The sequence below is a fragment of the Anolis sagrei genome, chromosome 5, assembly GCF_037176765.1.
Source record: "Anolis sagrei isolate rAnoSag1 chromosome 5, rAnoSag1.mat, whole genome shotgun sequence".
NCBI classification, from domain to species: domain Eukaryota; kingdom Metazoa; phylum Chordata; class Lepidosauria; order Squamata; family Dactyloidae; genus Anolis; species Anolis sagrei.
The window spans coordinates 79,895,174-79,911,978 of record NC_090025.1 but is presented as its reverse complement, the minus strand read 5'-3'; the positions used below and the strand labels follow the sequence as shown (position 1 = coordinate 79,911,978).

General features: G+C 42.3%; 1 protein-coding gene across 8 annotated transcripts in view; it reads right to left on the bottom strand.

The window, feature by feature from the left end:
* Positions 1 to 365: 365 nt before the first annotated feature.
* The window catches only part of APBB2 (amyloid beta precursor protein binding family B member 2), a 253,851-nt gene continuing 237,411 nt past the window's right edge, over positions 366 to 16,805 (bottom strand). For all 8 annotated transcript variants that reach the window (XM_060778438.2, XM_060778440.2, XM_067468794.1 and 5 more), the window contains 6 exons: positions 14,064 to 14,178; positions 12,100 to 12,187; positions 9,594 to 9,677; positions 7,513 to 7,628; positions 4,784 to 4,963; positions 366 to 753 (listed from right to left, as the gene is read on the bottom strand). In XM_060778438.2, the coding sequence (XP_060634421.2) occupies positions 583 to 753; positions 4,784 to 4,963; positions 7,513 to 7,628; positions 9,594 to 9,677; positions 12,100 to 12,187; positions 14,064 to 14,178 (754 nt within the window). In that variant the 3' untranslated portion in view covers positions 366 to 582. The remainder of the gene's footprint in view (positions 754 to 4,783; positions 4,964 to 7,512; positions 7,629 to 9,593; positions 9,678 to 12,099; positions 12,188 to 14,063; positions 14,179 to 16,805) is intronic.

The window sequence follows — 16,805 nt, the reverse complement described above, 5'->3', positions numbered from 1 at the left end:
GTATAGCAAACTTGTCATGCTGAACTGTACCCGACTTGCAGACAAACAATTTAAAATATTAATCTACTATAGTGCACAAGATGGAAGGTTGGTTAATGAATGCGACTTGTAAAAAGAAAAAGAAAAATATTACAAGAACATCAGGGTGATATATGCCAGTGTTAAAAATGAGGGCAAAGTGCTGCAGGATTTAAGGACAGTCTGTGACAAAACCATCTCAGGATGGGGACGAGTACCAATCTGGGCCTGGTTCTCTCCAGAGATTAGGAGTGGCGTGCCGTATTCCTTTCTGGTGTATTATGTGTGAATGTAGGTAATGTTCATCATATTTACAATCGGAAAACAGACCTTCCATTTCTCACAGCAAAAAAACAAAATTACTCATGCTTCTTTTCATATCACGTGATGGTGGTAAGGACGAGAGAACATGCTTGTCTACTATTATTTCGATAAGGGTAAATTCTCCAAAGACAAAGCATTACCATTTTCAACTGGAAGGCCAAAACTCAGTTCATCTCTTTTAATGTGGTTGCTGTATCTTCTGCCAGATCTTCTGCCAGATCCTATTCTTCCTCGGGGCTTCTATGGCGTGTCGGATACGGGGCGTTTCTGTTTCAAAGTGTCAATGAGGGACAAGACCCCTCGTTTTACATTAGTTGTGACTCTTCTAGTCATTGAGTCTGCTGGAGGAGGCGGTGGTGGCCGGACTTTTTGTGAAGGAGGTCGGGCGACCAAGCACTTCTGATACCGCAGCTGCAAGAAAGAAAATATGTTCTGCAATCATCAGTATGATTCAGTACACACAAAATTACGGAAAACATTTAGGTAAGGTATACTGATACACCATATCCATTGATACGGTTGCAGTTTGCGCACAAGCTTCTGTAAGGGAAACACGCCGTCCCTACAATCTTACCCTCCAGGATCTTGCCAGTTCCCTATGGATCCAAAGCAGGAGTTCAAATAGTTAGAGCAAAACACAGGTTTATTTCATATTGAGCAATAGAAAGGCAGACAGACAGCATACATAGACTACTGCTGGTATCAAGCTGCCACCCCGACTGGGATGACCATTGATTTTATATACTCTCAGGAGGTAATGTTTTATATACTCTCAGGCGGTGGTCCAACTTCCCCCTTTTTTTTAAATTTAATTTTTATTTGGTTTTTTACACTTATCCAACATAACACATAAATGAGGTCAGAAAAAGATATATAGGTAAAAGGGGTAGGGTGGGGAGTGAGAGTGAATAGACTGTGAAAGGGAAGGAGGGGAAAAAAGAGTAAGGGGAAGAAAAAAGAGTATCAACGAAACAAAAGAACAGAGATAAGGGGGTGCTCTTTGTGTGACTTCCCAAGATCTTCCAAGAGTATCTTGTAGTTTGGTCTGATGAGAACTTTTGCACTTTCTGCTGTAGACTCTCTCTCTCCCACTTTAGATTATATGCAGGACAAATCTCTGGGATGACCATTGATTTTATATACTCTCAGGAGGGCGGTGGTCCATCTTCCCCTCTTTGCCTTATTTAGACATTCCTCACATGGTGGTAACTTCCCTTTTCGGCCCTATATGGGCATATGTACATTGGACCACCCTGAACTCCTCCTCTTGCCAGAATAACACACCTTCAGTAACATAACACGCCCCTTGTACCCTTGTGGTCAGCTACCAGTAAACATGTAGTAACCTTGTACCCTGTGGTTACCTGTTGTTCCAAGGAACTATGGGATAACTATGTTCTCTCTGTGGTCGGCCAGGTCCAGGCAACCATGTACCTTGTGGTCAAGCAGTAGCATTCATGGAGCAAGGGTGCCTTGGTCAATCATCCTGTTTATCACACAAGACCAAGTATGGCACTGCCCCAGGCACCTTGCAATGTTCCCAATATGATATGCATGCAGCCTATATTCCTGAAGCATCCCAGAAGCCCCTAATATGGCTTATTGTCCCCCTCACTTCAATTGTGCGAAAGCCCTCCCAGCCGCCACCGACGCCTGCGCTTCAAGCATTAGTGAAAAGTCTAGGAGGACACCCAAGCATATCCCTCTCCTTTCGTAATAGCTTGAAGACCGGGTGGTTTCAACAAGCCTTTGAGAATGACTAGTTCTAGATCAGCCCTTGACATTGTTGAATATGGCCTTATTCTTCCTACTAATTACCCAGGTCACTTCCTCTAACAGGCCCCGGAAATGAATAGCCATAGACCCGTACCTATTATTGTTGTTGCCTGCTACAGCACTTAATTCCTGGGCCCCCTAGAATTTTTGAGCTCGCACTAATCTCGGCCCGGCCTGTTAAATTGCCTTGAACAGGCAGGATTATTTTAATATACACAGTGACAATTTTTATGCTTATATTGTTTTGTTAATCTTATGGTTATGTTGTTATGTATGTATTGATGATGTTACTTGGAAATCACTCTGAGTCCCCTCGGGGAGATAGAGCAGTATATAAATAAAGTTTTATTATTATTGTTGTTGTTGTTGCTGATGATGTTTTTATTCCTAGACTATTATTTCATTATTTCTGCTTTTTATCTCACTGCGAAGTATTTCATGATAATTTTTAATCATAATTTTTCACTGTATTTATCATTTTCATTGTGCAGTAATACTTTGACTTAAGTAATAGTAATATTTTTTATTGATTAGCCCTTAAGCCATATCACAATACGAAACAAAAAAACAAGGCCTGATAAGACCCGATCACACTCCACGTAGTAAGTTAAAATAAGACACTTATAGCAATACAATAAATAAATATGATAAGACATGATAAAACTGATAAACTGATCAACCTGAATATATACATGCACCTAAAATTGAGGATATAGCACACATATTATTTGATTGCAAATTGTATCAAAAGGTGAGAGACTTCCACCTTGGTCCATATATCAAACAGACAATGTATTGGGAATCTCACATCAGAACAACATATTTTATGTGTGGCCAAGACCCAAAAATAACATATAAAACAGCTCTGTACTTAAGCAAAACAATACGTCTGAGAACCACATATGTAGGGGTGATTGGGGTAAATTGTAGGGGTGATAATGAAATATGATGTATATACTTTGACTTAAGTGTTTAATTTGTTCCATGACCGAGCTCTTAACTCAAATCTTAACTCTTATATCAAAGCAAATTGCCCATTGAAATCTGTTCCAGCCCCCTGAACCCCCCTTTTAATACGTATTTTTAAGTATTTCATGAAAATTTTTAATCTTGTATTTTTTCATTGTATTTTCATTGTGCAGCAATACTTTGACTTAAGTGTTTAATTTGGTCTGTGACCGAGCTCTTAACTCAAATCTTAACTCTTATCTCAAAGCAAATTTCCCATTGAAATCTGTTCCAGCCCCCTGAACCCCCCTCCTTTTAATACGTGCTTTTAAATAAGAAAATAGGAGCCCTTGGTGGAGCAGTGGGTTAAACCCCTGTGCTGGCAGGTTCGAATACGGGGAGAGCGCGGATGAGCTCCCTCTATCAGCTCCAGCTCCTCTTGGGGACATGAGAGAAGCCTCCCACAAGTATGGTAAAAACATCAAAACATCCGGGCATTTCTGGGCAACGTCCTTGCAGACAGCCAACTCTTACACACCACAAGCGACTTGCAGTTTCTCAAGTCACTCCTGACACGACAAAAAAATAAATAAATAAGGAAATGTACTTTATTTGAAGCAACACAATGTGTGTTGAACAGTGTAACAGCAAGGCAAAACCTGAACATTCACATTTCCACTGACTGATTGAACCTTACATGGAACTTCACTGAACGAATTCTCTTGCTTGCAAAACTTTCGTTAGGTTGGCAAACTGACAAATGTACATTTAAAACTAGTTGTAGTAGAAATCACTGCAGTTTAGATGCTACATAAGTGTCTCCCCTCTTTAATTCCCCTCAGCATATAGCTTGTTTTGTCATCAACCACTATGTTTACAAATCTACTTTGATGGTGATGGCCTGGGTTGAATATCACCCTCCTCTCATCTCTAGGACCAGTCTGTTCACTTTCAGGTGAGTGCGAATGTTTCCTCCACTATCCCAAGGAGAATAATGTTAAAGGACAATGCTCGCCAAATACTTTGGAAACAGATGTTGAACAACACTGCTAGAGCAGGGAATTCCGCTTCTTCTCATTAATCTTGCAATTTGTTCTTTCCATTGTCTCCTTTCAATAAAGGCACATTGTTCTCTTGTGAAAAGCCAGAGCCTGTTTTTTGCCTTTGATTCCTTGTCCTGCTCATCTGGTTATCAGTCTACACACGTAATAATTTGTGATATTGCTTTCTAATAGCATTAAAGCAGAAGAAGCAGGGAGAGCTGGCACTAATATTAAGAATCGTAATGTGAAATGTTAAAATCCAAGTGCAGAATGAAAAAGGTGTTTGATTTATTAGGGTAATTTCACCAATTAACTCAAAATATTATTTTACTTAAATACAATTTCATATTACATTAAAACTAAATGCCACAAAATAACCCTAAAACCAGTTAATAGTCTGCTTTATCTCTTTACATATAAGCTGCAGTGGCACAATGGCTCGGCAGTTTGAATCCGCAAGACGGGCTGAGCTCCTGTGAGTCAGCTCCAGCTTCCCATGCGGGGACAAGAGAGAAGCCTCCCACAGGATGGCAACACATCCGGGCATTCCCTGGGCAACGTCTCTCCTGGTGGTCAATTCTCTCACACAAGAAGCAACTTTCTCAAGTTGCTTCTGACACAATAAAAAAATTATCTTTACATATACATTGCTATAATGTTCTGGAATTACTTACCATACAAGCAGCCTGAACAGCTTCTGACACATTGCCTGCATTGGGCTCACACCAGAAAACATGGCACTCAAAATGCTGGTTTCCTGCATCCATAATGAAGGCAAATGTATGGGCATCTTTCCCCACGCCCATAAAAGACAAGAACCGGACACGACATTCCACTACGATCTCCTCTTCATTCTAGTTAATTAGGAAGAGTTGTTATTACAATTATTGCAATTTTAATTTCAAAGCAGCATTAAAATGCTCATAGCTTGAGTACTGAAAGATTGGTTTTCTGAATACCAACACGTTATGGGTTATATGAACTAACTTGAAACAGGCTTCTAAAAGACTCTGAAAAAGAGAGCAACTAAAGCATCCTATAACAGGTTTGGTTCATGTAAACAGGCATCATCTCCATATAGTTTTACACACAAAGGAATGGCATATATATGAGAGGTAGCTGTTCTAGTTCAAAACATGCATTGTTTTCTTCTGGAAGCATAGAAAGGAGTATCTACAACTTGTACATTCGGCTACCTAATTTTTTAGGAATGCAACCGCACCATGTGAAGTGGAAGCCTTTGGTTCGGAACAAGAGCTGCATTTGTCATGGCATCCACTGTAAAGACGTGTAAAATGTGTATGGGATGCTGGGATGTCCTTGGATCTTTGAATCCAGGTTTTCCTCTTGAAAGTGAGATCTCAACAAATCATTTTGATTATTCCAATTGCGAAAAATAGAACGTCTCTTCAGCCCTTTCCTCTAAACCTGGTCGGTCAATGGCAATTAAAACTCTCAGTAATTAATTATCATTAGCCACACTGTCTATTCTGAAGAAAGCAAAATTGCGCAGCCTTTCGCTTTAGATTACAAAACGGATGAGGAAAACAGTAACATATGCTTTAAAGTTCAAACAACAAGTCCTTAATACAGTTTGAGCATTCCTTATCCAGAATTTCAATATTCAAAGTACTCCCAAATTGTCCATGTGAGTATTTGAGATTTGCTTTTTGATGGTTCCAAGTATAGAAACTTTGTATCATGCACTACGTTATTAAAAATCTATATAAATAAAAATGTAATGTTTGTTTGTGGGATTAACAGAACTCAAAAATGACTGGACGAATTGACACTAAATTTGGACACAAGACACCTAACAACCCAATGTATGTTCTTCACTCAAAAAAATTGCTTTTGTCATTTGGGAGTTGTAGTTGCTGGGATTTATAGTTCACCTACAATCAAAGAGCATTCTGAACCCCACCAACAATGGAACTGAACCAAACTTGGCACACACTTCTCCCATGACCAACAGGAAATACTGGAAGAGTTTGGTGGGCAGTGTCCTTTGGTTTTTGAGTTGTAGTTCATCTAAGAACACTGTGGACTCAAACAATGATGGATCTGGACCAAACTCTACAAGAATACTCAATATGCCCAAATGTGAACACTGGTGGAGTTTGGGGAAAATAGAATCTTGACATTTGAGAGTTGTAGTTGCTGGGATTTGTAGTTCACCTACAATCACAGAGCATTCTGAACCCCACCAACGACAGAATTGGGCCAAACCTCCCACACATAACCCCCATGACCACCAGATTGGGCCACAGCAACGCGTGGCAGGGGACGGTTGTACTGTATAAAATTACGAGAGCTGAATGAAAAGTAATGCCTCCACTTTCCTAACTCCTCAACAGATGGCAGTACTGGTATGAGGCAGGTACTGGCTTGTTCAGTAGACTCTCCTCTACAGTTCCATTTTGGCGGGAAGCCTTAGCATTGAAGGGATGTGTTGTTAAAGTGTTAAGTATGGAACCCTGCGCAGGGGAAGGCCTGCCTCCCATGCTGTGGCCTCCATACTTCTGGGGTCTGCAGAGGCCAGAGAGGCAGGCCTTCTCTGCTACGCCTCTGGCCTCCACACTTCCAGGGTCTGCGGAGGCAAGGGAGGCAGGCCTTCCCCACCCTCTGCTGCCGCTCTGCAGAGGCCAGGGAGGGCAGAGGGAGTGCCGGCCCCCACACAAGCCTCTGAGGCCCATTGTATGTAAATATTTTATATTTATTTATTATTAATATTTATTTAAGAAACACGATACAGCGAGTCCACGTAGAGCGAATCGCGAAATAGCGAGGGAACACTGTACATTGTCCTTTCGCACAATGTTTATTAAATTGGCTATTTTGTTATTTTAAGGGAGAAAATTGCATATGGGATATCAAAAAATCTGGAAAAATGCCACGTGAACCATAATTTATTGCCAAATTTCTTCTGACACTGGACATAGAATCATAGAATCAAATCATAGAATCAAAGAGTTGGAAGAGACCTCATGGGCCATCCAGTCCAACCCCCTGCCAAGCAGCAGGAATATTGCATTCAAATCACCCCTGACAGATGGCCATCCAGCCTCTGTTTAAAAGCTTCCAAAGAAGGAGCCTCCACCACACTCCGGGGCAGAGAGTTCCACTGCTGAATGGCTCTCACAGTCAAGAAGTTCTTCCTCGTGTTCAGATGGAATCTCCTTTCTTGTAGTTTGAAGCCATTGTTCCGTGTCCTAGTCTCCAAGGAAGCAGAAAACAAGCTTGCTCCCTCCTCCCTGTGACTTCCTCTCTAACAAACATGAGCTTAGAAAAGTGTGAAATCGATAAGGGGCTGATGGAAAATACCAAATTCTAATTATCAGTAAGGACAATCCATTTAGAAATGTAATATTTTGAAATTCGGATGACTTTTGTTGTGCCTTACTCCTTCGCTGATGACTGTCACTGTAGCATCGGCAACATTCATGGTGACAGGCATCCAGTCTTCTCTGCCGGAGGAAGCCATCAGACTCTCGACAGCACTGTTTAGCGTGTCCATCCCTATAATTGTAGCAGGAGAGAAAATATCAGATCAGTCCATGGGCCCTACTGAGACATCGGCAACACCTAGCTCCCTCTCCTTGAACTGCATGCTCATCTTTCAGATCTTGGGAGAACTAGTGCTATGGGAGACTACAGTCCAACAACAAATCTGGAGGGATACTTTTTTCCACCCTAGTTTTGTGGTCCTAATAATAATAAAAATCAGAGATGGTTCAAGTCTGAAGCCTGCCCACTCTTGTACGGCTGAAGTTAGGGACTGGCAAGTACGATTCTTTGTGACCTGCCCTGAAAACCTTTATTTTTAATTTTAAAAGTCAATGAGTAGGCATTTATGATAAAAATCAATTTAGTATTAAGGATCAGTGTGTGATTTAAGTTGCATTTTCCCAGCTAACAAGTTTGTGAGTTTTGCAAGCATAAAATGAAATATCACCTTTGCCATCTTTAAAAGAAGGGCATTATTATTATTATTATTATTATTATTATTATTATTATCATTATTTGAAACACAACAAGATGAGTCCACAGCAGACACTCTCCTGGCTGTTGTATTGGATCATACATCAGACACTTCCCAAATGTCTATGACTGTGTGATGTATTGGTGAATAATGTGTGCAGATCCCAGTAAGGTGGCCTTCTGCAGATGGCGGATGGTAATTTTGTCAGCGCCGATTGTGTTTAAGTGCAGGCCAAGGTTTTTAGGCACTGCACCCAGTGTGCCAATCACCACTGGGAACGCCATTATTAATATTATTATTTGAAACACAATAAGATGAATCCACAGAAGACACTCTGCTGGCTGTTGTATTGGATCACACATCAGACACTTCCCAAATGTCTAGGACTGTGTGGTGTTTCGGCGAATCATGCGTGCAGGTGAATAATTATAAGATTCTGCAGCTTATAATTATTATTATAAAATAATTTTATTTGTTTTTGTGCACTCATATTAACAACATTCAATATAAACAGTATACAAAATAATGTGCATTTTGCAAATACTGAAGAAGTATAATTTTCTTTGCCATAAGTATATAAATAAACAAAGAAAGAAATGGGTTGTTGTAGGTTTTTCCGGGATATATCGCCATGTTCTGGAGGCAATTTTTTTCGACAATACAAAGAAAGAAATGTCATATCCAAAATTCCTGTTCAGCGACGTTTTCCCTTGTTATTCTCTAAAATGTAATTAATGAAAACTGTATTACTATTATTATTAACGTTATTTAGACTCCATATACTTTCTCTGAAGTGCATCTACCATTCTCTATTTAAAGAGTTTAACTATTTCACCTAAATTATAAACCGAATTGGAGGGGGGAGGGGAAGGGAGGCAGGAATCTAGACTGGTTTTAATCTCATTTTGTTTTCTACCTGTGAAAGAAGACAGAAACTATAGAGGGGCTGCGGCTAGCACAGTAGGTTAAACCGCCAGCTACAGAAAATTTTGCCAACTAGAAGCTTGGCAGTTCAAGCCACGGGTCAGGGTGAGCTCCTGCCATCAGCCCTAGCTTCTGTTTATCCAGCAGTTCAAAAACAGTGTGAGTAGATAAATAGTTACCGCTTTGTTGGGGAGGTAAAAGAAGCCCCTGAAAACATGCCAGCAATTCGATCCATGGACAACATGAGTAGATAAATAGGTACCGCTTTGTTGGGGAGGTAAAAGGAGCCCCTGAAAACATGCCAGCAATTCGATCCATGGACAAATAAAACAGCACCTCCCCATTGCCAAGTCAAGCACAGCCTCCAGATTCCGGAGATGAAAAAAAGAGGTAACTTTGCCTCTGTTTGTGTACAGTCTGTCTTTGTTGTTAATTGTATAATGGCATTGAATGTTTGCCATGTATGTACCCTGTAATCTGCTCCGAGTCTCCTCAGGGAGTTAGAGCAAAATATAAATAAAGTATATTATAATATTATTATTATAGTAGTAGTAACGGACAAAATAGCTTATACATACCCACTGGCCGAGCTACAGGTAACATGCCCAAATACTGTACATGAAACTTCTGCACCAGTTCAGTCTTTGGCGTTGGGAAATCTACTGCATGGGAACAACAACAACGACAAAAATCAATTTCACCTTGTCTACATTCACATCAGGAAAAGGAGCAACATTCTTATTTCAATGACAGAACAGAAAATCACCAGATAATTGAACTCAAGGGATACTGTTATTGATCACCATAAATTTGTCTTCCTTTTCCCTCATATTAAAAGGATCCAAATCGATTTCTGATGAAACTAAGGAAAAGTTTATTATAACTTTCTATATTTTTTTGTAAATAAAATGTCCTCAAATGAGAAGCAAAAAAGAGAGAAAGGAGAGAAAACATTGAGTTCCATTGCTATGGCCTAAAATAAACTGATCTAAACTTGCCACAAATCCACTGGATTATGCTCATGTCTGGCACAAGGACTGGGAAAGGAGCCATGGCTTAGAAGAGGAGACATTCTGGGATTTTTCTTCTGAAAATGTAGACTTTCTACATGTTGGTGAGGGTTTCATGGTCAGAATCACTGGGTTGCTGTGAATTTTCCCAGCTGTATGGCCATGTTCCAGAAGCATTCTCTCCTGATGTTTCGCCCACATCTATTGAACCACCTAAACTGGGCCCTACAGGCCAACGGATATTCCACCACAGACATCAGAAGAGCTGCAAGACCAAGAACAAGCCACAAGAGTAGAGACAAAGATCCACCCAGAGGAAAAGTGTTCTTATCATATATCAAAGGAATCAGTGACTGCATAGGGAAGCTGATCATGAAACACAACCTACGAACTATCTAAAGACACTAAGAAAATCCAACAAATTCAGAAAAGGAGGGGTCTTCTCACCTCTGCAGGAGTCTACCATATACCATGCAGCTGTGGACAAGTCAACATATGGGCCAACAAACGCAGCACCCAAACACAAATCAAGGAACATGAAAGATACTGTGGACTAAGTCAACCTGAGAAGTCAGCCATAGCAGATGGTTTTCTTAGATCTACAGAGACACTCGCTGGAACACCTCAGCAAGAGAGAGTCCAAAAGTGGCAGGCTCAAACCCAGCACCTCAATCCGTGGGTGATACCAGATGAGAGACTCCCTCCAGGACCCACAGAAGACTGGGCAACTTGGCACTGAACAGACTGCGCTCTGGCACCACGAGATGCAGAGCCAACCTTAAGAAATGGGGCTACAAAGTTAAATCCACGACATGCGAGTGCGGAGAAGAGCAAACCACAGAGCACCTGCTGCAATGCAACCTGAGCCCTGCTACATGCACAATGGAGGACCTTCTTGTGGCAACACCAGAGGCACTCCAAGTGGCCAGATACTGGTCAAAGGACATTTAATCAACTACCAAGTTTGCAAAGTCTGTGTTTTTTTTAATTTGTTTGTTTTGTTCTGTTAGAAATGTAATACAATGGTATGGTTGCTGATGTCACAATAAATAAATAGCCATAGCAGAGCACTTGATGAACCAACCTGAAAACAGCATATTATTTGAGAACACAGAAATGCTGGACCACTCTAACAACCATCATGTCAGGCTATACAGAAAAGCCACTGAAATCCATAAACACATGGGCAATTTCAATAAAACGGAGGAAACCATTAAAAATGAATATAATCTGGCTACCAGTATTAAAAAAAACTCTAGAATCAGGACAGTAAATAAAGAGCAACACTAAAAAAAACATGGGAATTCCAGGCAGGAAACAAGAGGGCCTGCTAATACCTCTCAACAAAGGATTTCCCCAGGCAGGAAGCAGCCAGGCTTTGAATCTGCAAAGCCATTTAATGTTAATCATAGTGGCCAACTGCAACATTCACACTTGCCTCAAACAGACAAGAGTTCTTTCTCCCACCCTGGACATTATTACACAGATATAAAAACCCCACTTGCCTAGTTTTCAACAAACCTCACAACCTCTGAGGATGCCTGCCATCGATGTGGTGAAACGCCAGGAGAAAATGCTTCTGAAACATGGCCATACAGTCCCCAAAACTCACAGCCATCCCAGACTTTCTAACCATGGAAGCTATTACCGGACAGACTCTGGCAATTGTACAAGAACAGATTAGGAACTAGGTTTGCTTTATAATATTAACCGACATAATTCAAACTTTCCAAACATCCCCCAGAGCAAGTTTTGGGGGTACATAGTAGGAAGTGTCAGTGGAAGTTTCCCCCTCCAGTCTCCAGTGGATTCAGGTTTTGTCATTTGAAATCTAGCACTGGATTATGGATGCTTCAAGGTGGATGGTTCCTCAAACTACAACCAGAGTAGCGGTGCAATTTCCATCCTCCCAATTTTTCTGGTGTGAAAAATGTTGTCAAGAAACACCCTTTCATGCTACCTCTCCTCAAACAAGCTATATGTAATACTGTGTTTTATAAGTATTTTAGAAGTTAATTTAAGTTATTAACAGCCATTAACTAGATAATGTGTAATGAATGAAACATTTCCGTACCTTGCAAAGGAACTTCAAGGGTAACATTTGTCCGGTCTTGTAAGGAGCTGCAAGCCACAGCTTTGGCATTCTTCCGTTCAGCCATAATCTGGAGATGGTGAAAATACAGTGTTTTCTCCCCTCAGCAAATGTCAAAAGTGGTATATGTTTTGTCCTAATCTTGACAATGTTTTAATATTTAATATTGTAACTAAGGTTGACAAAAAAGTTGTGTATAGTGTCAAAGAAATATATTTATTTATTTAAAACACTTATATTCTGCCCTTCTCAACCGAAGGGGACTCAGAGCGGAGCACAACATATACATGGCAAACATTCAATGCCTGGATACAATACATAAACATTAAAAAACATTTATCTAAATATTAAAATACACCATTTAAAATAACACTTGATCCTGACCCTTTATTCCCTTCCTTAATCTTTACATCCAAACCTTATCCTTTTTTACCTATATATCTGTAAGAATATGTCTTAATAATATATATCACAATTTAAAACTATCCTAGCCATCCGCATCAAATTCAATTGGCCCTGTCATCTTTCCCATTGTCACTTCATTGCCCTGACCCGAAAGCTTGGTCCCACAGCCAAGTTTTTACCATCCTTCTAAAGGACAGGAGGGAGGGGGCCGACCTGATCTCACAAGGAAGGGAGTTCCTTCCATAGCTGGGGAGCAATCACCGAGAAGGCCCTGTCTCTCGTCCCCACCAATATATCCCACTGATTTCACACCAGAAGCGACTTTGCAAGTTTCTCAAGTCGCTCCTGACGCGGAAAAAAAGTGCTATCTCAAAAACTTCCCACTTTTTCAGGTGGATAACTATATATGCTACTCTGAGGTGCTGAATCCAGATTCCCAGGAGCTAAAATCAGAACCTCTGGGGTTCCTGAGACGGTAACACCTTCTTCTTCACGACCCTTTCTGGAAGGAAGGAAGGAAGGAAGGAAGGAAGGAAGGAGGAATGAAGGAGTGAGGGAGGAGGGAGGGAGGGAGGGAGGAAGGAAGGAAGGGAGGGAGGGAGGAGGAAGGAAGGAGGGAGGAGGAAGGAAGGCAGGAAGGAAGGAGGGAGGGGGGAGGGTGGGAGGGAAGGAGGGAGGGAGGAGGAAGGAAGGAAGGAAGGAAGGAGGGAGGGGGGAGGGAGGGAGAGAGGAGGGAGGGAGGGAGAAGGAGGGAGGGAGGGAGGGAGGAGGAAGGAAGGAAGGAGGGAGGGAGGGAGGGAGGGTGAGAGGAGGGAGGGAGGAGGGAGGGAGGGAGGGAGAGAGGAGGAAGGAAGGAGGGAGGGAGGGAGGGAGGGAGGGAGGGAGGAGGAAGGAAGGAAGGAAGGAAGGAGGGAGGGAGGGAGGGAGGGAGGAGGGAGGGAGGAGTAAGGAAGGAAGGAAGAAAGGAAGGGAGGAGGGAGGGAGGGAGGAGGAAGGAAGGAAGGGAGGAAGGAGGGAGGAAGGAGGGAGGGAGGGAGGGAGGGAGGAGGGAGGGAGGGAGGAGGGAGGGAGGGAGGGAGGGAGGAGGGAGGGAGGGAGGAGGAAGGAAGGAAGGGAGGAAGGAGGGAGGGAGGGAGGGAGGGAGGAGGGAGGGAGGGAGGGAGGGAGGGAGGAGGAAGGAAGGAAGGAAGGAAGGAGGGAGGGAGGGAGGGAGGGAGGAGGGAGGGAGGGAGGGAGGGAGGGAGGGAGGGAGGAGGAAGGAGGAAGGAGGGAGGGAGGGAGGGAGGGAGGGAGGAGGGAGGGAGGGAGGGAGGAGGAAGGAAGGAAAGAAGGAGGGAGGGAGGGTGAGAGGAGGGAGGGAGGGAGGGAGGGAGGAAGGGAGGAAGGAAGGAAGGAGGGAGGGAGGGGGGAGGGAGGGAGGAGGGAGGGAGGGAAGGAGGAGGAAGGAAGTAGGGAGGGAAGGAAGGAGGGAGGGAGGGAGGGAGGGAGGGAGGGAGAGAAGGAGGAAGGGAGGAAGGGAGGAAGGAAGGAAGGAAACTTGCCTTAGAACAGATTTCGTGCAGGCTTGTGGCAATGGCTTTTGCTGGTGTGTCACATCGAAACACGTGACATTTCAAAATCCTTGTCTCTCTATCTCTTGCTACGTAGGCAAAGTCCCTGTGTAAACAACAGAAAAGACAGTACAATAAAATCAGGGACATCATAGCATTTTTTTAAATTAAAAAATACACTTAATTGGTGAGACCATGCTGTTGTTTCAAACCATGAAGTTGATGGGAAGGAGGAATCAATTTAATAATATTGCATTGTAACTTTATGACATGCTGTGGCTTGGTTTTGTAAGTCAGTTGTAACACAAAAAAGCATTTATTTTGAGAGGTTTGGGTTATCTTATTATAGAAAAAATGAGGGAAACAAAAATACCTCATTTAAAAAAAATAGAATTTCTATCCTTTGGAACTAATTGAGAGCGCTCGGATTGTTGCGCTTATTTAACGCCTAGTTAAGCAATATTTAACAGAGCAATGATGGTTCATTCAAATAACATGGAATTTATGTGCTGTCCTCTGAGATCTAGGCTAGTTATTATGCTAAGGCCTGGTGAGACATCCCTATTAAATGCAACCGAAAAATGTTAACAAATACATCTGCATAAAAACAATGATATCATTTTCATTTTGCCAGCAAGAAGCAACATATGTAAGAGGTGTAAAGAGCTAAGGGGGAAACCTTCTCCTGCAATGACTTGTATAGGACATGCGCTTTTCTGGCTTCAGCATCCCCAGTGGATCCATTTGATGCCTCGCAAACAATGGCAGTTTTCATATGTGAGATTTCAATTGCTTTTAGACACAGTTCTTTGGTTAGTTAGGTTGACATGTGGTTCTTGTTTGTCCACTAAAAAATAATTTTCCTGGGAGAATTAATTTATGACATGATTAGCTAACAAAACAGGAGCTTTTTGTTGAGTTCCAGGGCCAGAGAAGCAGATGGTGGAAACAGAAGAATGGCTTGTCTCAGGGGATCGTGCTCGCCCCATCCATGTTCAACATTTACACAAATGACCAGCCACTGCCAGAAGGGACAGAGAGTTTCATCTATGCTGATGATCGTGCCATTACCACTCAAGCAGGGAGCTTTGAGATGGTTGAACAGAAGCTCTCCAAAGCTCTAGGTGCTCTTACTGCCTATTACAGGGAAAACCAACTGATTCCTAATCCATCTAAAACACAGACATGTTCATCTCAAGAACAGACAAGCATCCCGAGCTCTGAGGATTACCTGGGAAGGAATCCCACTGGAGCATTGCAGCACACCCAAATACCTGGGAGTCACCCTGGACCGTGCTCTGACCTACAAGGAGCACTGCCTGAACATCAAGCAAAAAGTGGGCGCTAGAAACAATATCATACGAAAGCTGACTGGCACAACCTGGGGATCACAACCAGACACAGTGAAGACATCTGCCCGTGCGTTATGCTACTCTGCTGCTGAGTATGCATGCCCAGTGTGGAACACATCTCACCACACTAAAACAGTGGATGTGGCTCTTAATGAGACATGCCGCATTATCACAGGGTGTCTGCGCCCTACACCACTGGAGAAATTACACTGCTTAGCCGGCATTGCACCACCTGACATCCGCCGGGAAGTAGCAGCCAATAATGAAAGGACCAAGGCAGCGACATCTCCAGCTCATCCCTTGTTTGGGTATCAGCCAGCACGTCAACGACTTAAATCAAGAAATAGTTTTCTTAGATCTACAGAGACACTCGCTGGAACACCTCAGCAAGCAAGAGTCCAAAAGTGGCAGGCTCAAACCCAGCACCGTGGGTGATACCAGATGAGAGACTCCCTCCTGGGCACACAGAAAACTGGGTGACTTGGAAGGCGCTGAACAGACTGCGCTCTGGCACCACGAGATGCAGAGCCAATCTTAAGAAATGGGGCTACAAAGTTGAATCCACGACATGCCAGTGTGGAGAAGAGCAAACCACAGACCACCTGCTTCAATGCAACCTCAGCCATGCCACATGCACAATGGAGGACCTTCTTGCGGCAACACCAGAGGCACTCCAAGTGGCCAGATACTGGTCAAAGAAAGGACATTTAATCAACTACCAAATTTGCAAAATTTGTGGGTTTTTTTCTCTCTGTTTGTTTGTTTTGTTCTGTTAGAAATGTAATACAATGGTATGGTTGCTGATGACACGATAAATAAATAAATAGCTAACAATTATTTTCATCAAACCTTTCTCTTCTCGTTATTACACTTTTTTGTTCTCTGAAGAAAAACTGTGTATAAGGATGAGTTTTTTTCAGTGGATTTGAGATGTAGAACTGTCTAGACAACATATAAACCTACAACTACCATAGAGAAAGTGATGACAATTTGCTAACATGATAATTGCTTTGCTCTCAACAAGAACTAATTTTCACGTTATAGGAAGAAAGAAAAAATAAATTAGTTATTAAAAATATCAAAGTGCTGACAGATTGCAAGAGGCATGCTCACACTTCCTTGAGTCCTAGTTATGGAGCTGAGAGGCCGGCAACATTCATAAGAACCCCAACATCAAACCAACTCGTCTTCGGCAAAGAGTTTTGTTCTTCTCCAGCTTTCCCACTTCTTTTGATGCCTTCATATCCTCGAGCGCTATGACTTTCCCTCCCTTTCCCAGTGTCATCTTCTGATAATGACCTCAGTCAGCTTTCTGAAATGTTTAATGAATTTTACTATCCTTTTTTCCAGTTGGGAGTCTAAGGAGACAATCCAACTGTTG